Source organism: Thalassophryne amazonica, chromosome 16 (genome assembly GCF_902500255.1).
Source record: "Thalassophryne amazonica chromosome 16, fThaAma1.1, whole genome shotgun sequence".
Lineage (NCBI taxonomy): Eukaryota > Metazoa > Chordata > Actinopteri > Batrachoidiformes > Batrachoididae > Thalassophryne > Thalassophryne amazonica.
In genome coordinates, this window is record NC_047118.1 from 10485780 (window position 1) to 10510861 (window position 25082).

Below are 25082 nucleotides of genomic sequence, written 5' to 3' on the forward strand. Positions count from 1 at the left end.
CGGCATTCAAACGGCACTTGCGTGCTACATATGCTGACTACTCGTGATTTTTGGTCCTATTATTATAATGTGACATTCGGGCCATATTTGGGTGAAATGCGCTAATGAATGTGTCGGGAGCACCAGTTCAGGTAGATTCCAAATTAAAAATTGTTGCAAATTCTTGTGTTTTACGCAATTTTGTGTCTCCAGCTACTCTCCCACAGTCGCGGCCCAGTGAGATAGTGTCCTTAAGGTAAAGGTTTGTGTCCGTGCCAGCTTGTCTCAAGAAAACTGTAAATGTGAGTTTTGTTGTTTAATATTTACATTAATGGAAGCCTGGTGGTGTAGATGGGAACTTTTTATTTTTTAAATTATGTCCAATGTAATAACATCATTGGCGTTTATTTGTCTCAAAACTACTGCACAGATTTTGATGAAATTTGCACCACAGATAGATATTGGGGCACGGAAGACTCCACTGAATTTTGGAGGTGATCCGAACCTGGATTGATGGATGTCAGAAATCTCGGATTGCTCTTGTTTTTCAATGCAATCAAAAATAATTGTTTTGTTGATGATGGTTTCTACTCACATTAGGAATGGTTCTTTTGCCCCTCTTTGGAAACAGGTTGGTCAGGTGGTACAGAATGGTGCGTCCCCTCTTGCGTGTTTGGAAAAAGTGCGATTGGTTACCGTTTCTGCTCTGATGGACAGTTTCCAACAGTCCTGTCCACAAAATGGAAATGACAGCAGTCTTGTAAAGTATCACATTCTCATACTTTTCAAACTAACTTTTCCTGACAGCAATATCGGCAAAAAGGGAAACTTTTACAGTGAGCTGGTCTCCAGCTGGGTCTCACCGTCTCTGTGAGAGTGCTGATGGCTCTTCCCATACGACTCACTGATGTCTTTGAAAGACATCAGAAACAGAACGACCTCGCCCTTCTCATTCTTAATCGGTACAACATCCAGGAGACACCAGAATGGATTTCCTGAAATTTTTAAATAAATAAATAACATATAATACTTTTGAATATCCTCCAAAACACTTAACCTTATTGTGATATTTGTTCTACCTAAAAGATAAGTTCTATTATTTTACAACCCTGGTGATATTAAAACATTGTTCTTAATAAATCCTCAGATTCACATTTGTTCACTGCTGTGTTTGTGAGAAATCCTGCTTTGAAAAATTAGTTTAGGAAGAAATGACTGGGAGTGGAAAAAAGTAAATCTACCAGCCAATACTAATGAAATAATGCTACCTAATGAGTTTGTAATCACTGGCACATTAGTGGTACAATGATGTCTGCAGAAACATGGCCAACTTGATGTTTTTATCCTAATGTATGAGTTTATATCAAACTTGTGTCACTCTTAGAAAACCGCGCTGGTGAGTTTCGTAATTTTTTCCACACTTATGGCATGTATGGCTCAGATCTCACTTTTTAAAAAACACTGTATTAATAACATATTGACCAACCAAGATAGAAAACAACAGAATAAAAGCAAAGTCAGACAATATAACACTGTCATGTTTCTACTTTGTGTCACTTAAATTCAATTCAGTTTATTTAGTTTGTATAATGCCAATTCACAACACTGCCCCAAGGCGCTTCACACAAGTAAGGTCTAACCTTACTTAAATACACCTGTGACTTCGGGATGAAGTCAAAAATAGTGGGGAGATATGTAGCAAGATGAAGCCCGGATTAAAAAGGCGTTCCCGCTAGCTTGGCTAATGGGGAATTCCCCTTTGGCTGACCTGGTAGAGTTCTCGTCTTTAGTGTGAGCAGTCCGGGGTTCGATCCCACTGCTGTCCTGGCCACAAAGGTCCTACGGTCACATATTTATAATAGCCATATAATAAACAAATTATTCACTTCGCTTGCTCGGTCTGTACAGGAATATCAGACCTCGGTGTTTTTTGCATGGGTGTACTGTCAACACCTCAGTACAGCCCCCGTACAGACCTCTCACTCAGTTAATAATCCTTTATTACTGTCATTTTAAGAGTATTTGTTTGTATGTTTTTCTTCAAAACATATTGACTGGAGTTATGTGAATTTATGGAAAAAAATACCTATTAGGATATGTTACTGTCACGTCACCTGGTTTGTAGTGACTTTGTGTGTGTGTGTGTGTGTTTGTGTGTGTGTTCTCACCATTTTTGCTGTAGAAGCAGACTTCTCCTTGGTACTCCCGCTGGCCCTCCAGAGCGTTGTCTAGCTTCTGGATCACACTTTCGATGGTGTCGACTCCATAAAGAAAGCTGCAGGTGCAGGTTTTCTGCATCACCTCCGTCCTAACAAAGCCAGTCAGCTCACAAAACCCATCTGAGCAATATACGATGGGATAACCACAGCGACCCTGAGCATTTCCCAGCAAGAAGTTACTGTCTGTGAGGGGAGTAAAAAGGGGTAAAGATAAATCAGGTGATTGAGATTTAGTGTGTTAACTCACTGTATTGTGATCGGTCTCTCCCAGAGGTGGGACGAAGTCACTATCAAGTCATTCTTAAGTCATCAATCTGCAAGTCCCAAGTCTCAAGTCAGCTTGCAAACAATTGGTGGTCATTATGACTTGAGACTTGACTTGGGACTTGTTGATTCATGACTTGAAAGTGACTTGATGGTGACTTCATCTCACTTCGTCACACCTTCCACTGTGTTTACTCTCTGTGTGCTCACCTGCACGTGATTCAGTAATCACACACCTGTTCTGTGTTTGTCATTAGTATCACTATGCTTCAGGTACTGGTTTTCACTCTGTCTTTGTTAGTCTGTTGTTTGAATTGTGTTGGTGTTTTGTCTTACTTCATTTTGTTCCTGCCTTGTTGTTCTGGGTTCACGTCTTCTGGCCAGTCCAGTTGTCATCTCTGCTTCTGGCCTTGCCTTGGTTTTGTCATATGCCTTTGTCTGTCTTTTTGTCATCTGCACTTCTTTCTCTATAAATCATGCCTCTTTGTCTCAATAAGCCAATTTTACTTGCAACCATCACATCTAATACCTAGGAACAGTCGAGATTGCTGCTAATGATTTTTATGGCTAATCTCTGTGGCCACACTAGTTCCCACCCTGCTGGGACAAAACTTCTGGTGCTCTCTGGTGGTTTCCTCTTTTCAACAAATGACCACCCAAACAGATTTTCCATGTCCTAGTTATAATGTTATTTTTTGGTTCACTATATATATATATATACATACATATACACACACACACACACGCGTTTGGATTTTTCAAATGACATTTTCTGAAAATGCACACAAAAAAATAACATTTTAGTTGATGTGCATGACTAATTTTTGACAAGTTTCATATATGACCAATCAAAATCATTCAGAGCCAAGCCAGAGAAGTTTTTCTTTCATCTGAAGAGAGATGCATATTTACACTGATTACATAACACGTCCCCACATGGTGGGTAAGTTGAGCGCATGTCTGCAGAATGACTTCATGTCTGAGAAATGCTGTTGGATTTCATTGTCTTTCTCTGCAAGATTGCTTCAGATAATACTTGAAAATCTAAGATTTATGTGGAAAAGCTGGAGAAAATAACTGAACTATGGTTGTTCACACTGTAAGTTGACAGGCCTGTCACAGGCTGCCAGGTGAGAGTTTGAATTTGTGAAATCTGCTTGACACCCAATGAGCACTGTCAGTGCACAAGGACAAGTTGTCTTTTCCTCCACATATTCTCTGTCGGAGGAAGCATATTTCCAGGGCAAGTTCTGCGAGTGTCGTTATACCTATTTTTAAGCCATTATTTGTCCGGCAAACAGTTTTAAACCAGGAAATTACTTATCCCACCTCCTGATTCCACCCCATTCCTTATTAACTGCAGGATGCTTCGCACAATAAGCTGTAATGATGGTGCGCTCCGTGGTGTATTATAAAGAGAAGCAACAACAGCGAGATCTCAGTTATTATTCATGTCTGCTTTCACCTGCGTCCACATAACCCTGACTAACCTCACAATATTTGGACAGATTGAAAGAGTCAACACTGAGGAGTGTCGTGTTTGGTATATCCATTCATTTGCAGTCATTAAATTTCAAAGTTCTTTGTTTGGTGATGCTGGATAGCGCAATAATGATGCGGAAAGCAGAGCACACCTGTGCTTCAGGCAATTTAAATAGCTGTGGCTTCTCCCAAAAGCTGCACAGGATGCAACAAACGGACAAAGAACACTACGGTGCATTCAAATGTCAAATGTCAAAAGTCATTTTCTGTGACAACCAGAGACACTTGTATTGTTTAACAACATCCTGCTGGAGTGATGGCAGACACAGAGCATGTCTCTGGTTTCTCCGCTGGTCATTCGATGTGTTCGGTTAAGTCAAGGTGTCACAGGGTGGACGTTAACGCTGGAAGTGTATCAAGACAATGCATATGCAGGCTGTTAGTTGCAAAATACAAAGCACCATTTACTCCACACGAGGTACTTAGAGTGAGAAGATGCTTCCATCATTAGTTTGTAACTATGTAAATACTGGTGCTGTCATGTTGCAACATATCCTCAACATGAGATAAACCAACATGATGTAACCACTAACATATAGTCAGATAAAAAAAAAAAAATCACCCCTCATTATTATGCAAAATCATGCAAAATCATTTTGCAACATCTACTCCATAAGTACTATGATTTGTAAATCAGAAGTGGCTTGTGTTTAGCACTGGTAACATCTGCCCTGAAGCCCACTATCCTCTAGAGATGAATGTCTGCGACTACCCCTGGACGGGACCCAAGCCACTGCAGGTTACTTCCCCAGCCAAGGCCAGCACCTGTTCACAGTTAGGTGGACTGGGATGATGCAGATGAAGTGTCTTGTCCAAAGACGCAGACAGGAAGTGTGACTGGGAATCAGACTGAGGTCTCCATAACCAGCCAACTCCTGCTTAGGCAGACATAAAAAAAAATTGTTCCTCACTATTATGAGTTATTTTGCAATATCTACTACACGTGCGGTATCGGGTGGGGGCTAATCTGTAGACTTTTCTGAGTGTGTTCCCCTCATTAGTATGCACACTTATATGCAAATCCCCCCCCAAAACCCATTTGCTCACGTTCTTCCTAAGCAGGTCTGTGTTGTTAATACTAAATGTAAAACATGGCTTGTCTCAGGCTGCAAGGGTGGTGTGGCACAAAACAGGTGCTGATCACAAATGCGGACTCACAGACACAGGTGTTGGAGTTTTCAAAAGGCTTTTTCCAAAAAACAGGAAATGGAAGGCAGTCGGCAAGGCAGAGGGACAGAGGCGAGGTCATACAACAAGCAAAGGTCACAAATCACAGGTCGGCAGAGTACATGGGCTTAGACAAGAGCAAAGTCCAAAGCGAGGTCTCGTACACGGCAAGGAAACAGAACAAAAATTAAACAATGGCATGAAACAAAGGCTGGAATGAAGACAGAAGCACAACAAAGTGGTGGAGAAGTGGGGAACACAAAGGGCTTAAATAACACAGGTGGTGATTAGGAAAATCAGACACAAGTGTGAGAGAACAATCAAGAAGGGGGCGTGGCAAACAGAAGAGACAAGACGCACCCAGACCAAACCCTGACCACCAGACAAGAGCGTGCAGTTAGACAAAAGCAAAGTGAACAGGACCTGACTAAAAGATGAACCCAAAACCAACAGTGATCAAAATAAAATACCAATACCAAAGATGAGCAAAGCCCTAATAAATAAAAATAAAATAAAGAAAACCCAACACGAAGGAACAAATAATTAAACCAGGAAACAAGGTCAGAGCTGAAAAAGAAATCCTCAGGAAAAACCAAGATATAAATCAACTTGTGGCTGAAGCACAACAAACAGATAATACAACCAGTGACTAAAGCATAATAAACAGGAAATCAAAGACTGGTGCAAAACAGAAGATCAAAGAGCAGGGCAGTGGAAGCAGAGACAGGACAAACCATAACATAAGTCTGGACAAAGGGCAGACCATGATAGCTTGATTTTGAGTCATTATAAATATGTCGTCATCCTCATTGTGGCAATCCCTCAGTGCTGAGGAAGATAGTCTCTCTTGGTGGATTCCCAGATGGGATAGTAGACGTGGAGATGATCAAATGTGCTCAGTCTCAACACGCACTGTTTGTGACTGATGTTACACATGGTTACTGCAGGAAGCTTCTGCTGGTCAGGATCTTGCTCCCGGTGTGTCGTGAGCACCTTGTATGGCACCACCCTGACATTGGGGTGAATGTGAGCATAATTGTAAAGCGCTTTGAGCATCTGATGCAGATGGAAAAGAGCTATATAAATGCAGTCCACTTGCTTTCTGTCCCTCCTCTTTCATCTGCATTTTTTTTAAAGACTTCCACTCTCGTGTGGATCATTGCTCGCTGCCTGGCTCGGACCCTCACGTGTTCTTCCCAGGTCTTCCAGTCGATGGAGCAGCTCTTGAGGTTCTGCTTCAGGAGGTCCTTGTAGCGTTTCTTCCAACTCTGGCATCATCTGCTCCACATTAGGTTCGTAAATATTAATAAGAATTAATTTCATCATCATGTGCTCATGCTTTGATAAATTAAGGAGCGAAATAGGAATCAGGAACTCACAGATTGACTCATCTCCTTCACTTCCTACTCAGTCCTCATGACTGTTCAAATTAACTCCAATGTCACAGTGATGACTCTGATACGCCACATGAGGTACTGCACATACAAATATGAGTGTTTCATAGCTTAGCATTGGTGGAATATGCGAGGAGGTGGTCCTCATTAATATGCAAATGCTCTCATGTGGCAATATGTGCTTCACATGAGGTATCCATAGTGTAAAGAAGAACTCCATGCCGCTTCCAAAAAGATCACATTCTTCTCATTATTATGCAAATTTATGCACTGCGCTCACCCAAAACGTAACCCCCTCATGTGCTTTATGCGGACTGCAGATGGCGTTCACGTCGATGATCGAATGTGCACTGATTTTGAGTTAACGTGTTCACATGGATGTGACCATGCAGACACACGTGACATCATCACATCCTGCACGTGGCAGCAGAACATGAAAAGTTGATGTGTGGAAATTCTTCACCTGAGAAACTCAAATCACAAGCACTCATTCCATGCTTCTGTTGCCATAGCGATTTGTGGAGAGTTGAAATAAAAACATATGGCAAAGCTGCAATGTGCAACTGCAGAGTTACCAAGACACCAACCTCTCTGACACACAGACGCAGATCAGAAATCAGAATCAGCCTCTTTGTAATTCAGACTGAATTCATTCCAGCTCGTTCGGCTGAATTAAGCCATTTGGGGTCTTTTATTGTGATCACTTTCTGACAGGACAGAAAAAAGTCTCAAAGGAGCAGAAACCAAATGTTCTTCAAGCATCATCATCAAACACTGTGATCGTTGTTTCCAATATGGGGTCGTTTTCAATTTCAATTTCAATTTATTTTAATTTATATAGCGCCAAATCACAACAGAGTTGCCTCAAGGCGCTTCACAAGAAATTGTTTCATTTTGTGGTTCAGTTATTTCAATATAGTAAACCATTTAAAATGCATTCATTTGTTTATCTTTTTTTTTTTTGCAGTAATTGTTTCTTTTAACATTTCAGTAATTTTCAATCAGTGAATCATTTTTATGAAGCAATTGTTTCGTAAAGTCCTTCTGTCATTTCAAGCTGTGAATTATTTTTTTCCAAGGTTCAAGGAACTTTATTTGTCATGCCAACTCACATTTACATGTTAATGGTACGAAATTAGTACTCAGGTCCTGGTTATTTAAAAAAAAAAAAAAAAAACTTCTAAAAACTATAGATATACGAGGTCTGTGATGAAAAAAGCGGTCCTTTTTATTTTTTTCAAAAAATAAATGGATTTGATTCATATGTTTTTACGTCAGACAAGCTTGAACCCTCGTGCGCATGCGTGAGTTTTTTCACGCGTGTCGGTGATGTCATTCGCCTGTGGGCAGGCCTTGAGTGAGGAGTGCTCCACCCCGTCCGTCGGAATCTCTTTGTCTGAACAGCCGCTGCGGACGGCGCTCGTTGCTTTATCCACTTTTTTTCTGGACCTGTGAGGGATATCCGAGTGGACACTATTCGAGAAATTAAGCTGGTTTTCAGTGAAAAGTTTAACGGCTGATGAGAGACTATGGGGTGTTTCTGTCGGTGTAAGGACTTCCCACGGAGCGGGAAGTCGCGCAGCACTTCCAGGTGCCGTTGTTGGCTTGTTTCGAGCTGAAAACATCCTAATTTAAGGCTTAATTCACCCAGGACGTCGTGAGAGAACAGAGAAGATTCAGAAGAGGCCGGCATGAGGACTTTATGCGGACATTCCACTGTTTAAGGACATTTTGTAATGAAAGACGTGCGCGCAAATTCGCCGAGTCGTTTCCGTGACGACTCGGCAAATCTGTGTGCGCCGCGACAGGAAAAACACCGTGTTGAAAACCATTTGTAAAATTCAGGCGGCTTTTGATGGCTTTCAACAAGTGAGTAACTGAGAAATTGTTTAACAGCTTGGGCATGTTCCAACTTGCCCGTTAAGGTTTCCAATGGAGGTGTTTTTCCTGCCGCGACCCCCCGCGGTCGGGTCCAGCCCGACATGCGACTCTGCCCGCACGTTCTTTCATTACAAAATGTCCGTTAACAATGGAATGTCCGAATAAACTCCTCATGCCGACTTCTTCTGAATGTTCTCTGTTCTCTGACGACTTACTGGATCAACAGAGCCTGAAATGTGGAAGTTTTCAACTTGAAACGGCGAGACGCTACCGCCTCGAAGCGCAGATCGCCGTCAGGCGCCGTGGGCCGTCCTTAAAGTGACACTACCAGACCAAAATCTCTCATCGGCCGTTACAATTTTTACCGAAAACCAGCTGAATTTATCGAATGGTGTCCACTCAGTTGTGCCTTAAAGTTTTTGAAAAAATTTTGATCAAACAAAGCAGCAGTCTCTGAGCCATTCATAAACAATGAAAAAACGACGAGAGGGTGGGCGACTCCTCACTCAAAGACTGCCCACAGGCGAATGACGTAACCGACAGGCGTGAGAAAAACTCTCGCATGCCCACGAGGATTCAAGCATGTCTGATGTAATCACACGTGATTCAAATCCATATGGTTTTTGAAAAAAATAATAAGGTCCGTTACTTTTATCACAGACCTCGTAAATATAAACTATTAAATAAATAAAATAAAATAAAAGCTGAAATTAGCTATATTTAATACCAAATATAATTTGGTATTAAACATTATATTTTGTATATTTGGTAGGAAATGAAACATTTTAAGCAAATGTTTCATTTAATGTTTTTTTTTTTTTTTTTTCAAACAGTCGACCTGTTTTTTGACATAGCTGTCATTTTTCTGAAGCAAATGTTTCATTTAGCAGATTGAATTTAAAACTATAAATTATCTTCTGAAGTATTTGTTTAATTTCTTCCATCTATCCATCCATTTTCTGTACCTGTTTACTCCAGTTAAGGGTCACGTGGGGCAGTGGGAGGCTGGAGCCGATCCCAGCAGTCAGAGTTCACCAGAGACAGGACGCCAGTATGTCGCAGGGCCACATACACACATACAAACACATCCACATGCACACCTACAGACAATTTAAAGTTTCCAGTTCACCTAACCTGCATGTTTTTGGATGTGCGAGGAAGCCAAAGCACCCAGACCGAACCCACGCAAACACGGGGAGAACATGCAAACTCCACACAGAAAGGCCACAGGTGGGAATCGAACTTGTGGCATTATTGCTGTGAGGCAACAGTGCTAACCACTAATTCACCGTGCCGCCCATGTTTAATTTTGTGATTCAGTCATTTCAGTCATTTCATAATTAATCTGTTTTCTGAAGCATTTGTTTCATTTAGCAGTTCAGTCATTTCCAATCAGCCAATCAGTTTCTGAAGCAATTGTTTCATTTAGTGGTTCAACAATTTCCAAAAAGGAAGGAATTGTTTCATTTATTGGTTTATTGCCAAACAATGAATCACTTTCTGCCTCCACTGTGTGGAACACTTTGAGACGCAGTAACCCAAAAATCTACCATCGTAGCGTCTCTTTTATTTGTCATAAAGCTTGTTTCAGTGCAAACTGAAAGTGATTCTTAACTCTTCTTCAGTGACTTCAGTTATTCGGCGCATCGTGTCATTTATTGCACTCATGTTTTCAAGTCACATATTTGTCTTCTGCTTCTTTTTAAAAATATTCTGACCAATCACATCCCATGAATGGAAGATGATCTGGTGCTGCTCCTCTCAGGAGCTGATGATCACTGAAGAGGTAAATAAATAATTGAAGGTTGTTTTTTTAAATTCCACTTTTCAAACAGCACAGTTGACCTCCTGTCGAGTTTGATTGGCTCCTGAATAATTCATTTTGATTGGTGACCCGGCTCATGTATCACACGGTCACATGGATTCACCTCAACTGCTTCGTTCACATGAGACACTCTCATGATATTTGTTCTGTTTTTTGGGGTCCAAGCACCAGTGAAACTGGTCGAATGACCCGATTGCTTTTGTGCTGGTTTTGGTTTTTCTTTTTGTTTTGTTTTTTTCGAGGCACAAAAAGTGTTTGGGCGGCTTAAACCAGGCGGAGTTGAAATGTGAAAATTACAGGGTTGGTAGATGTCAGAAAAAAAACTTGCTGTATACAAAAAATGGCTTGCGAAAAACACTAGGTGGCGCTATAATTAATAAAAATGTGTCCACACTAATGACTTTTGATCCATGGGGTCAACTACACCGTTGTGATCGGTGCGGTGAGCCTGTTCTAACGCTGAAGGCCACAAACATTCATGCTTGGAACATTTTTTTCGCAATATTGCAAAATGTGCAAAATAGGCCAGAACGAACCTGTCTCTGGATTTATGATGTGTTTTTTCATTAATGGGATAACCAAATGGCATTAAATTTGACATGTTTATGGATGACCTCTGTTAGAACCACAGTGCAAAATTTGGTGGAATTGCACCAGTAGATGGTGCTACAAAGCATTTTTTAAAAATAAATTTCAGAGCTATAACGTACTCCAAAATTCATGTAGATCTTGCCTGATCTTACAAGGCTTCTCTGTGGTCCCTGCTTGGGGCAGGCTTGGATCCGCGGTGGTGCTGGGGTGTGTGTGTGTGTGTGTGTGTGTGTGCTTGGACCCTTAATATTTGCTTGCAAATCTGTTTTTTTTTTTGTTTTTTTTTGTCACAGGAATTTGACATTATGCTTATCATCCGGATGGAAGGAAATACTATCACACAGAAATGATTTTATTTTGAAATGATTTCTTAGCTTTTGTCTGTCTGGTGCACAGATGAATTTCACTTACAAACTTAACATCACAAGCTTTCACGCTCTAACGTTTGCTTGAATGTGACTTCAGCTGCAGCTCTTGCTGCAGCCTCCCCTTTTCAGTTGGTGCCTTCATGGTCTGCTCAGCTTGTTGGTCAGTTTGTCCACTTGCACGTGTGATCTCGAAGAACCATGACACTGATGCGTGCATGCATGCTTGTGTCTGTGTGTATGTGTGTTGTCTGTACTGATTCTTGATGCTGGTGCAAATTAACAGAGGCCCTCATAGTGTGTGTGTTCATTTGCAAAGGTTGCTGCAAAGGTCACACATGGAAATGCATCAGCTCCTCTTATGTTTCTGTTTCCCCAGGTCAGTAGGTTATTCAAAAATTAATAAAGATTTGGGAATTTTCCAAATGATCCATATCAACACTTATCTGATCTGTTGTTATTTCCATTAAAAAGCTGCAGTGACTGCTTCCAATTGTGGAAAAATACACAATTACAGCATGTTGGGGGCCCTATCTTGCACCGGAAATGAAGGCGTGTGCAGTGCAATGCAAGTACTTTTAATACTGTAGTTTCCACCTGATGCAGTGACCACGCTCTATAAATAGCGAGTAAAACTCAACTTACTGCACCCATGGGTACATTAGTATTAAGATGAGGTCTGATCAGGCGCTGGCGTTATGTGGAAGCAGAAAGCATTTACATCATAGAACAGCTTTTTCTGGCCTATAGTCGTCGCTGTATTCAGACACACGCTACATAAGCTGGTTCATGATGATGTTCATATACCATGCTTATTGTCAGGGTCCAGCCCCAGGGTGGGGTAGGTTCACTTATTTCCCATTTTCATAGCTCAGTTTTCTAGTTATTAGTTTCATTCTGAGTTCATCATTTATTTTCTGTTCTATATTCTCTAGTCTCTGGTTTTGTTTTCTGTTTATTTTTGGATTTTCTGTTTTTCATATTTTAGTCATGTAGTTTTTTCATTCTTTGTTTCCATCCAGTTATGGTTGTTTCCACTGTGTTAACCATTCTGGTTTGTCTCCTGATTCTTATAATGTAGTCTGTAGTTGTTTCAGTCCTCTTGTGTTCTTCATGTAGCTTATATGGTTGTCTTGTGTTTTGTTTTCTGTTTTACAGTTCAGATGGTAATTTATAGGTTCTTTGCTATGTTTATTATCTTCTTGACTTTAGCCATGTGTTTAGTTTGTTCCTTTATTGTCATTAATTTTGGTCACCGATTGCATTTCCTTCACGTACACTCTTGCACCTGTCTGTTTCTTCTCCCCCCCCCCCCCCCCCATGTGTTCACTTACACTCTTGCACGTGCTTGTTTCATCTTTGTCTCTGTTTTGTCCTTAGGTTAACTTATTCTCTTGCACTTGTCTGTTTCATCTTTGTCACAATCCCCCTGAATCACTCCCTCACTCTCTTGCATCTTTTCGCTCCTCTTGGATTCACCCAACCACACCTCCCTTCTGGAACTTTCATCCACACATGCACCTTGTTAAGCTAATTACCTCATCTGTGTATTTAAGGCCTTCCCTTTCTCCACTCCTCTGCCAGTTCGTTTGACCTAGTCTGCGGTCCAGCTTTGTTTTGCTCCTGACCTTTTGCTCAACCGTGTATGACCTTGCTTTGTGTTAGACCCTGTTTTTTGCCTCAGCCCTTGTACTTGGACATACTGTGCTTTTTTGAACTGTGCTTGTTTTTTGACTCTGATTCTGCCTCAGTCCTGACAACATTGCTATTCTGTGCCACTGAACCCAGTTTGCTTTGACCACGCCTCAGCCTTACGTCTACCTATTACCTCTGCCACCTTCACTGATCACCTGTGTACTGAATTTATGCCAGTTTTTCCAGATAAAGCCTTTTATTACTCCAACTCCAGTTTCTGTGAGTCTGCATTCTGTGTCCTGCATTCTGTTCATTCCTCACCATGAATCCCGACACTTATATAGACACTTAACCTCACTGCTTCACCTCAGGGAGTTTTGGTAGCCCCTGTCTACGGGTGCACTCTGGCAGGTTGGTGCAGATCCATTAACATGCCAGAAAGCCTCTCACTTATGTCCACTTGGTAAGTAGCAGTGTGCTCTGTGTATGCGTGGTGCACTGCGCTTCTTAAAAGAGCAGATGACGGAATTGGTTTATTTCATGTTGTGCCCAAAATGCATAAATGAAATCCAAACTCTGCTCCCTGTGCCCTAGTTTGTGCTTGAATTTCACCCTATATTTACTTGTGCCATGCATTTTAGACTACGTGATAGTGTTCTGCAAGATTGAACCCTTAGCGTTTTGTTGCTGGTAACCTGGAAATGACAAGTTGAGTATGTGTATGTGTGATGCAGGAGGGAAGACATCAACATATTTAAACAGCTGTCCTTTGTTATGAGCAGTTTTCATACATAGGAGAAAAACTACTTAAATGTAAATATCAGAATACTTAAAAATAGTACTGACGACTTGGAACTAACATATTCAACAAGAAATGATTTAGATTTACTCGGGGTCAAAGCAATATTATTTGGAAATCACATGTAGACAGCACATTTATCACACATTATATTTATATTTAAATATTACATATTTTGTAATTTTGCATTGTTTAATGAATAAAATGGTTATATCAATTTAATAACTAATAAGGAATAAGGAAACCATTTTAAGTAATAAATCTCCATATATTCTGTTTAAAAAATCTAATTGATAATACAATTAGGTGGTATTTAATCACATTTTTACAATTATTTTATGAGTGAATTATCACCTGTGATTGACTTCACCTAGAAATGAGATGTGTAGCTTGAGAATTAATTAGTTTTTTTTATGAAATTATAAAGGAAATCTCCCTTTGATTTTTGTCGGAATGTGATTATGCTTTTTTTTTTTTTGTCCTGCAGCTGCAGCTGCTCCCATTAGGGGGCGCCACAGCAGTTCAACCCTTTCCATCTCACCGTGTCCTCTGCATCGTCTTCTGTCACACCAACCACCTGGATGTTCTCCCTAAGCAGATCTATAAACCTCCTCTTTGGCCTCCCTCTCCTCCTGCCTGGTGGCTCCATCCTCAGCATCCTTCTCCCTATATACCCTCTAACACAAAACACTCCTGCCACTTTTCTCCTCCCTGCCTTCACTCTCTTCTTCTCCTCTGCATCCCACTCTCCACTGAGACAAATTACAATTGTACTGTTGATATCAGGTGGTAACACGACATAGACAGCAGGACGTAAATGAGGATTTTGCACCTGCTAGTAGCTGTAAGTGCAAAATGAAATTAAATCAGCCACTTGCAAGTGTGCGACTTGTTCTTCCTTATGTGGTAGAAACTCTGTGACAAACATGACAAACATGTTTACATGCTAGCAATAAAAAAATCTTGTATTCCAGACATTTATTATCCCATCCACACAGAAAACTGTGCACAGTTATCTGCACTTTTTATTCACCAGTTTCTTTAAATATTGTGGGTAAAACAATAACTAAATGTCTTAAATAGGAGTTTTTGTTTGTTTGTTGTAGTAGTCAGTACATGACCATGTTCATGTGTTGTGCATCCTGTGTGCACATTGTAAATGGAATGGACTGCATTTATATAGCGCTTTTCCATCTGTATCAGACACTCAAAGCGCTTTACAATAATGCCTCACATTCACCCCGATGTCAGGGTGCTGCCATACAAGGCACCCACTACACACCGGGAGCAACTAGGGTATTAAGAACCTTGCCCAAGGGCCCTTAGTGATTTTCCGTACAGGCTGGGATTTGAACCAAGGATCCTCTGGTCTCAAGCCCAACGCTTAACCACTAGACCATCACATCCCCTCCCCTGTCTGTCTGTCTGTCTGTCTGTCTGTCTGTCTGTCTGTCTGTCTATCTATCTATCTATCTATCTATCTATCTATCTATCTATCTATCTATCTATCTATCTATCTATCTATCTATCTATCTATCTATCTATCTATCTATCTATCTATCTATCTATCTATCTATCTATCTATCTCTTTTTTGTTTGAGAAATGTGACTAATTATGTGATTTTCAATAGACTGGCTTAATAATACAACTGGCCAAATTATTAGTCATATTTCAGCTTTCTTTTGGATGATACTGGACAGTGTTACATTGTAAATCTCTTCGATTTCAACAACACAACATCCTGCAGCTCTGTGGGGCTCAAGACGTCACTCTTCAGTTCTAGAAAAAACATTTAAATTCTGTAGTAGAAAAAGCTTGAATCTTCGACTGGACTGGGTTGCTTGACGCGAGGACGTTTCGCTTCAAATCGCAGAAGTTTCCTCAGCTAAAATTCTTGCTCTGGTGGTCTGACTTCTGTCTTGACTCTTGTAGAGAAGAAATTCTTCTCTACAAGATGTCCTCGCGTCAAGCAGCCCAGTCCAGTCGAAGATTCAAGCTTTTTCTACTATGGAAACCACCTGGACAACTGACAGCCTACACAGAAACATTTAAATTCTGGATTACCATCGTAACTTTCCATCTTATGAGTGATACGATACAATGCACTTTATTGTCCCTTCCGGGAAATTTGTCTTGGACTCCAAGAGTTGCACAAGTAAAACGTAAAACTGCCATGACATAATTACATGACTCATGCATATTACATAATTTAATACACACACCAGTCATACATATTGCACATCCTAATACACATATCCAAATTGCACATACCCGTATTACACAGCAGTCTCACGTAAATAATTCATGCATATTGCACATATCCCTAAAAACACATACCCCTATTGCACAGCCGTCTCCCACATATGGTTAAGGAAAATACTGACAGTGAATAAATAACACTAAAATAACAATGCCACCATGTCATTAATGCACAATCCTACTACCTATCCCAGGAACCATATTTAAGACTCTAATTGACGTGGGCACGAATGAGTTTTTAAAGCGATTCAATTTGCACTGAGGGACTCTGTATCGCCTACCAGACGGTAGGAGTTCATACTCAGGATAGAGGATGTGGGAAGGACAAAGCTTGCTGTGCTTGTTTGAGAACAGACTGTTCATACATGGACTGCAGGGAAGAGTTTCTTGTCCTCCCTACAACTTTCACAGCAGTCTTCACGAGCCTAGATTTTAACTGGACAGAAAGATTACCGTACCAAGATGACATCCCATACCGGATAATGCTTTCCAGTGGGTCTAAGTGCTGGTGGTGTTTGTGTTGCAGTGGCAGTCACATCCCAAAACTGGGCTACAGAAACGCCGAAGGCAAAGATGTAATTGACCTGCGCTTGGAGAAATGAAATGCTATATTTCCTTAATCTAGTTATGTCAAGCAGTCCAACATAACTTAGTTGTTTAAATGATAAACAGAATACAATTCATTATGTCATGAATGAAAAACCAATTAATTGATTGTTATGTGTTATTTGGGACCAGTTGGCATAACTACATTAAGTAGAGTCAATAAATGTACATTTTGTTTCTTGGCGTTAGGTTAAGACTCATCATAAACTGATTTCAGACACTTCTCGGTCTTCCTATTGATGCATGCAACAATTTATAGACTAAAATCCACCGTGCACAGACTTGTAGATAGTAGTGCACATAACCTCTTCTCCAACGTACTTACGAGTGCCGTCGAAGTGGTTGGTGATATTGTCCAGGAAGGTGTTTTGTGGTGCGAGGAGACCCTTCATCACAGGCATTTTGTCAGAGATTTGATCAGGCTGCAAGTTCTCGGAAAACCTCCAAACACTTTATGCAAGAACTGACAGAGAACCATGGTAACGCTTCCCCAAGGTCTTAACGGATTTGTTTGCAGTGGAGTGGTGACACCTGACTTTCATCTCGTGGATTTTTTTTTTCTTGTTGGAAGAAGAGTGTCGAGTTGCTGTGATGCTTGTGTCTCTCGCCGTGGAACCAGGAGCTTTCGGATTCAGCAGTGCATCCCTCAGCATCTCCTCAGTAAGTCACTCTGCTCACCACAGTTCCTGCATCACCTCCTCCCTTTCTCTCTCTCTCTCTCTCTCTCTCCTACAAAAACCTACGCCATCCCCCTTTCCAGACTGAGTTTGATTGTCATGTCTCTCGCCTCTTCTCTCTCTCAGACTCGACCCTCTACCCTCCTACTTTCCAGTCCCCGGAGAAGTTTTGAATCCTCACTTTTTCCTTGCTCTGCTCTCTCCCCAGTTCTTCCACGGTACGTTGTCAGATCCTCCTCATTGGCAGACCTGCGGCAGCGGCTGTTCCTCAGGTAGCTCGAGCTACCTGATGTTGGACAAGAAGGAAAAAAATCAACCTTTTTGGTTGGTTGTCATCTGTCTGTGAAACATGTAGAAGTCAGGCGGCAGCTCACGTAGCACAAGATCAGAAGAAACTTGATGTTGAAGGGAAATTGAGTACACTACATGCTTGCATTCGAGTAGCTCACATCGTGACAACTCTGTTGCTAGGTGACTGACATTAAAAACATGTTACCTTGTTCTCTTATAAAATGCTTGGTGAGGCTGCAGCATATCCCAGCATGCATTGGGCGATGTACTGGACACCTGTATGAATACTTTTGAATTAGGAAATAAGGGAAATGCTTTTTCACCATAAAACACTCCAGGATGGGTGTGAGAGAACTCTAATTTTACACCATGTACAGAATATACACATAATGGTGAGATGGTATGAAAAACTGCAGTTGCACCACTACGCAAAAGCTGAGTTGTGAAATTGGAAAATAGGAGAATGTGGGCCTGATTTTTGTGCTTTGTCTGCTATTTCTCTGGAGGTGCAAGGTGTGAGGCACAAGCCCGGATTCCGCACTGCTGCTGTGAAGAACCCCCCCTTCGAATATATAGGGTTTTGATTTTATTGATTTAAGTTAATCTGCTGCTATAAGCAAATTCACTGTCCATTGATTGTGTCTGTATAATGTGTTGAGTAAGGATATCCTATATCTTGGATAATTGGAAAATTCCCCATCTTTTGATTGAATTTGTCAAAAAATGTACATTTCTTTCATATTTGGTACTGTTATGTGGGATGGTATACAAATAGTGAATGTTTATGAGTTCAATGGTACAAATATTTAATTAAATATTTGTTCCATTGAAAGAATGTAAAAAAACATTCATTATTTGTTTTTTATTGACTGACAAAGTTTGATCGGGATCTGATCCAGATTACAGATTTTGTGACCATTTAAACTTAACATTGAAACCCCCATTTAATGTATATTCTACTTGATATCTTTCTCACACGTGCCCCAATCACGCTCATATTTTGAAAGTGCGGTGCAGACTGGCACTCACTATCACTATTACCTTGAAAATTTTTTCCAACGTAAAAATCTGTGGAATTTGAAACTAGTGTTGACGGAGGTTTGCGCTCTAGTTGTTATTATTATGTTGGAATTCATGGGATTTATTTAGTGAAAACTTTAAGTACAAACATGTTTTCGAAGTATGAGCAAAGTGAACATGAAACCGTGCATTCTGTTTGAATTTTCTCGTGTCTGTATACTGTGGCGAGTTAGGATAGATTGAAAAAGTTATTATTATTAACTCGTAAATTAAACGGAAATTCAGGGCATAAATTTTGAAATTTTATTCACAAATTACAGTATTTTCTTTATTACAACAAAGGCCTGTTATTACATACTTTTTAACATGTTGTGAACTTAGTAAATTCAGACAAAACATTCACAAATTGGAATTTTTTCTCCATATGTGCAAAAAGAATATAGAGTTTCTAAGTATCACTCACACAGTGATGGTGATTTTATTATTATTATTATTATTTTACCTACGCTTCAGCAGAGTCCCAGTATATTTATGCTATGAGGTATTTTGTCTTGATGCTGCAGTGATGCTGTCTGACTTTGTCATCCGGTCCATGTACTGCTGCACGGGCCCCTCCTCAGTCCTCCTGCCCACAGTCAGGATTCCCGCTGCCTGGTTCCTGGATCCATGGAGCAACTGGTGGAGGCGACTCTGCAGGCGGCGGTCCTCTTCTTTTCTTTTCCCCACCGTCAAGATGCCAGCGGCGGCATCTCCACTGAGGGGGCCCCCGGGGGCCCTGCTGCTAGAGCGACAGAGCAGCACATAGAGGCGACAGGCGCTGCCCGGCTGTCTGCAGCAATCTGACACACTGTCGGCGTCACAGGCCAGGTGAGACAGGAACAACAGGAACGTCAGAACCAGGAGCTTCTGCTGGACCAAAGACAGTGACGTGGACATCAACTCCAGCAGAAACAACAACAAACCCAAACTGTACATGAATAGAACAATAAATGCGCTTAATTTGCCTTCATGCATATGTAATTAGGGGCGTGTCCACTGCAGTGTGTTAGTCTGTGGGATATGAACATGTAAAGATGTGACCTGATTGTTAATTTATTGACCTTTGACACACTGCTGTTTCAGCAGATGATTCGCCGCCGCCACCACCACCACCGCCGCCGCCACCGCCGCCTTTGTATAGACAGAAAAATGGTTTACGTTCGTGCTTCTTTTTTGGACACCAGGACCCCGTGATTAACAACAAGCACTTCAAAAAGCTGAAGCTTTTCAGAAACTCCATTTCAATGTTTACAGTCATAGAAAACTGATTTCTTGGCTTTTTCCTCCCGTGCAAGATTCTGCTATACGGTTCGGGTTATATCGCCACCTGGTGCTTTGACATGCTCTCGATAGCGTGTTACAATATGTTTCCTATTTTTATTTGGATGGAGATATTTTCTCAAACAGTACTTGTGCAGATGAGAGTTTTTTTCAGAAATTGAAGGCAGAAAATATTCATTTTCAAAACTACCTGCATACGTGTTGATTCAGTTTCTCTCAAAGAATATAATTTAAGGTTTCAAGCAAATTATAAATATAATGTGAGAAACACTAAAATAAAAAAATGAATAAATGTAAAAGATTATGATAAATGGACTGTATTTATATAGCACTTTTCCATCTGCATCAGACGCTCAAAGCGCTTTACAATTATGCCTCACATTCACCCCTATGTCAGGGTGCTGCCATACAAGGCGCTCACTACACACCGGGAGCAATAGGGGATTAAAGGCCTTGCCCAAGGGCCCTTAGTGATTTTCCAGTCAGGCGGGGATTTGTACCCATGATCTTCTGGACTCAAGCCCAACACCTTAACCACGAGACCATCACCTCCCCTAATTAAAAAATAAAAATAAACAAATTACCTAATGGTAATTTATTTATTTGTTTATTTTAGGAAGTTTGTTCAAGTTTGACTTTTTTATGTATTCACAATTTCACAGCTAATCTTTAAGGACATCTTGCAGTGCAGTGGGACCCAGAGTGGTACCATCTCAGCTCACCCACCAACTTCAGCAGTTCTGCACCATCCTTGGAGACCCTGTTGTGGTCCATGGATACATACAGGGCCCTACCACCACCCCCACTAACTTGAAAATGGACATAACCACTGGGAAACTAACAGAGATACCACCTGAGACACAACCCAAGCTTGCAGTTGGTCTTATATACCCTTGAAAGGATCTCGGCTTGCAGTCTCATCGATGACGGACTCTTTGCTTGTTGCGCTAATGGGGAGATGATGGTCTACTCTAGTGGTTAAGGCGTTGGGCTTGAGACCAGAAGATCCTCAGTTCAAATCCCAACCTTACTGGAAAAACACTAAGGGCCCTTGGGCAAGGTCCTTAATCCCCTATTACTTCCGCTGTGTAGTGAGTGCCTTTTATGGCAGCACCCTCACATCAGGGAGAATGTGCAGCATTATTGCAAAGCGCGTTGAGCATCTGATGCAGATGGAAAGCGCTATATAAATGCAGTCCATTTACCATTTAATCAACTCATCCTTACCTTTAATATACCTAAAGTACTGAATTTGTTAAACATACTTTGATGGTACTACACACTTCTCCTCACAGCACCTCAGATATTTATCTGTTGGAAGGCTGGGAACGATCAGAGGTGGAGCGTTTCAATCAGATGCTCTGACGTGCAGGATTAGTCAGGAATCGATACACCAAACTTTTGGTTTATTGACAGCTAGAAGCACAGCCACCAACAAACAGACCTGGAACATTTCTCAATTCATCTGCTCTGCAGAACCATCAAAGATTATTTTTCAGCAAAGATACTAGATCAAGAAATGTGAAGGTGAGATACTCTGAAATGCAACTTGGATTTTGCTTAAATTTGGGAACCATGTTGATCCAAAATATTGTCACTGCAGCTGATCGCCTTAAATTTGTAAGATTTCTCAACTTTTCCTCTTTTAAATGTATTGACTGTGCAGCTGCCACTGTTTCATGATAATGCCACAGAGACTCTTTGATATAACAGGATGAAACCATGGTGCAAAACACTTAGTAATCATGTGTAACGATAAGTATTATCCTCTTTGATATGACGTAAGAATTATGTTAAGTGAAATAAAAAAGACTGAAAGCCACAGCGGAGTTGCCTTACCCTGTTGGACACGCCCATCCCAGCATCTCTCTGGATGAGTTTGTGGAACCAGAACATCTTCTGGATTGCCTGTAGAGTCTCCTGATCTTCTTGCCTCCCCTGATGAACAGAGTGTCTTTTATATTATTCCGTGTGGACGTCATTCAAACACATCATTGATCCCTTCATCCTCGTTTCTTTGCTCATTTGAAGTTTCGATTTCTGATTTAAGGCCCTTAATTAGTCTCCTGTGGCAGATCATCTCCATGGTACTTCTCCCGTGGCATCATGAGCTGCAGCTATGCCTTTGTGGCTGCACGTCAAAGCACATTAGCACATACCATCACAGAGCGGTGACCAACAGAAGTCAATTAGCTACTGTGGCCTATGATTTAGGAAATATCACAGCAGATATGAAAGCAGCAGATGCCCTTTTCTGAGTTCTAAGGAGAGGCTCATTAAAAGTGATGCTAATGAGCTTTTGTGGGGTTTGAAGTATGAAGAAGAATGTGGAAAAGCGTCCTTCTTTATTGTGCAAAATCAGTGTTTATCAACTTTTTACAGTGATATGTGAGTGGCTTTCATCTTAAACCTCCTCAAAGTCTTTCAGTTGTGTGTCAGAGAATTTTAAAGCCCTGCTGCAAGCAAAATTTATCCTAGAAATGGCTTGTTTTAGATTTCTGTGACATATGTTACAGAACTATATGGGACTCCTACAAAGATCTGTGAGACACACAAAACACAGCTGGTGGGAGGAGAAACTCACAAAGGACATTTCCTCATAATGACCAAAAGACGGACACGCGCTGAGATACCTGTTACCTCTCATTGGCAGGCCACATATCACATTTTGACTTCCAAATCACTTCTGGTTCTTCCTTTAAATGTGGGTATTTCTCAGTCTTCTCTTGCACCTTCTACATCGCTCAAAACTGCCTTCTTTCTGGTCCTTCTCAATCACCATGAGGTCTGGTTGGACGCCCAGCAGTTGCTTATTCATCTGGTCCTTGAAGTCACACAGGACTGCTGCCAGAGGTGGTTCAACGAGGAAAAGTTCTACCAGATTTTTTTTACATCCACTCAATAAACCAGCTGATTTTAAATGGTTCAACTCTTCAGGCAGGTAGATGAGCTAATCAGTGAAATCATGTTTTTGGTGCACCAGTTGAAGCAGTGGGAGTTTTTTCTTACTGAAGTCAGGGTTTTTCCCCATTTCTGATCATTCCTCTGCTGATCTCAACCACCTTTGGTGGTGTCTCCCATTTGGAGGTGTGATGTCCAGTATTTGGCACAGATGTTCCTGTATGCTCTCCCCGTGTACACCCTGTTACTATGTGCTGGACTGCTTCAGGGGCGATGTTGCACAACTAGCCCTTTGATCCTGTCTGGTACCTTCATCCCTGCCTCAATGGATCAGGTACCCAGACCTGTTCTTGGGCAGTCATGATTCAAGTCTCTGTGCTATCCTTCCAACCTGCTGTCTCCAACATCAGGAGGGTTTCTCATGATCAGCCACCCTCTTCTATCTGGATGGTAAACCCCATGGAGAGGTTTGGTCTTCCATGAAATCAAACAGCATCTTTGTTCCATCAGTTTACACCATTAAGTGAAACATATTTTTAAATAATTGACCAAAATTTAAAAAATACATTATACATTCTTTAGTAATTTATTGTGCAGGGCCACCTTGGATTTACTGTGGCAAACCTGAGTGTAAAACAAGGGAGTAACTGAAGGGACTTACTTCTTTATTTGTTGGTTCTTAGTAATTAGTTCCATTTTACACAAGGCCATCAAATATGGCCATTGGGTATTGTGAAGGCTTTTTGTCCGTCCATCTGTCTGTGCTCAGAATAAGTCCAGTCCTGCCAGACTCTTGAAATTCACAGGGAACATTCTTGGGGCGCAGACCTTAGATAAGTTCAAAGATGGCTAACCTTGATGTATTTTAAGAAGTTAAAAAGTCACATTCTGTTTCAATCTGATCCGTTTTGTTTTTGAGTGGCGCAGGTGAGTGGAGCTATAGCGTGATGTCAGTCGCTGGTCTCTTCCAAACCGCTTCATTTGTGTGTTTATATACGTTTCTCTTATATTATGTAAAAACTAGTGAGAAATAAACACTCTAAAACAGAAAATGCTGTTTTTGGAACCTAATAATACCTCTCAACTTATTTACAATACATTTCGCTGAGGTTAGCATGCACACTGCCCAGCATGGCGCTCTCTTTGGAGCGACATCTTCAACTTCAACTTCAACTTTTTTCTTGTATAGCGCCAAATCACAACAAACAGTTGCCCCAAGGCGCTCCACATTGCAAGGCAAGGCCATACAATAATTATGAAACACAGTCTACGTCTAAAGCAACATAACCAAGGGATGGTCCAGGGTCACCCGATCCAGCCCTAACTATAAGCCTTAGCGAAAAGGAAAGTTTTAAGCCTATCTTAAAAGTAGAGAGGGTATCTGTCTCCCTGATCTGAATTGGGAGCTGGTTCCACAGGAGAGGAGCCTGAAAGCTGAAGGCTCTGCCTCCCATTCTACTCTTACAAACCCTAGGAACTACAAGTAAGCCCGCAGTCTGAGAGCGAAGCGCTCTAATGGGGTAATATGGTACTATGAGGTCCCTAAGATAAGATGGGACCTGATTATTCAAAACCTTATAAGTAAGAAGAAGAATTTTAAATTCTATTCTAGCATTAACAGGAAGCCAATGAAGGGAGGCCAACACGGGTGAGATATGCTCTCTCCTGCTAGTTCCCGTCAGTACTCTAGCTGCAGCATTCTGAACCAACTGAAGGCTTTTAGGGAACTTTTAGGACAACCTGATAATAATGAATTACAATAGTCCAGCCTAGAGGAAACAAATGCATGAATTAGTTTTTCAGCATCACTCTGAGACAAGACCTTTCTGATTTTAGAGATTTGCGTAAATGCAAAAAGGCAGTCCTACATATTTGTTTAATATGCGCTTTGAATGACATATCCTGATCAAAAATAACTCCAAGATTTCTCACAGTATTACTAGAGATCAGGGAAATGCCATCCAGAGTAACGATCTGGTTAGACACCATGCTTCTAAGATTTGTGGGGCCAAGTACAATAACTTCAGTTTTATCTGAGTTTAAAAGCAGGAAATTAGAGGTCATCCATGTCTTTATGTCTGTAAGACAATCCTGCAGTTTAGCTAATTGGTGCGTATCCTCTGGCTTCATGGATAGATAAAGCTGGGTATCATCTGCGTAACAATGGAAATTTAAGCAATACCGTCTAATAATACTGCCCAAGGGAAGCATGTATAAAGTGAATAAAATTGGTCCTAGCACAGAACCTTGTGGAACTCCATAATTAACTTTAGTCTGTGAAGAAGATTCCCCATTTACATGAACAAACTGTAATCTATTAGACAAATATGATTCAAACCACCGCAG

At 41.0% G+C, this 25082-nt stretch overlaps 2 protein-coding genes across 3 annotated transcripts in view; both read right to left on the bottom strand.

Annotated features, from left to right (window-relative positions):
- Positions 1-17187, bottom strand: part of kcnh4a (potassium voltage-gated channel, subfamily H (eag-related), member 4a) — a 67550-nt gene extending 50363 nt beyond the window's left edge. The window contains exons 1-4 of the mRNA XM_034190479.1: positions 16853-17187; positions 2148-2381; positions 843-974; positions 575-708 (exon numbers count right to left, since the gene is read on the bottom strand). Coding sequence (XP_034046370.1) covers positions 575-708; positions 843-974; positions 2148-2381; positions 16853-16928 — 576 coding nt within the window. The 5' untranslated portion in view covers positions 16929-17187. The remainder of the gene's footprint in view (positions 1-574; positions 709-842; positions 975-2147; positions 2382-16852) is intronic.
- A 1851-nt stretch (positions 17188-19038) lies between these two features.
- hcrt (hypocretin (orexin) neuropeptide precursor) lies at positions 19039-22030 on the bottom strand. 2 transcript variants are annotated; one of them, XM_034190396.1, is made up of 2 exons: positions 21675-22030; positions 19039-19424 (listed from the first exon to the last, which is right to left on the bottom strand). In XM_034190396.1, the coding sequence occupies exons 1-2, from the start codon at positions 21729-21731 to the stop codon at positions 19050-19052; spliced, it is 432 nt and encodes a 143-aa protein (XP_034046287.1). In that variant the 5' UTR covers positions 21732-22030; the 3' UTR covers positions 19039-19049. The 2 variants fall into 2 exon arrangements, with proteins under 2 accessions (XP_034046287.1, XP_034046288.1); XM_034190397.1 differs by having other exon boundaries at positions 19039-19421; positions 21675-21838.
- Between the last annotated feature and the right edge of the window lie 3052 nt (positions 22031-25082).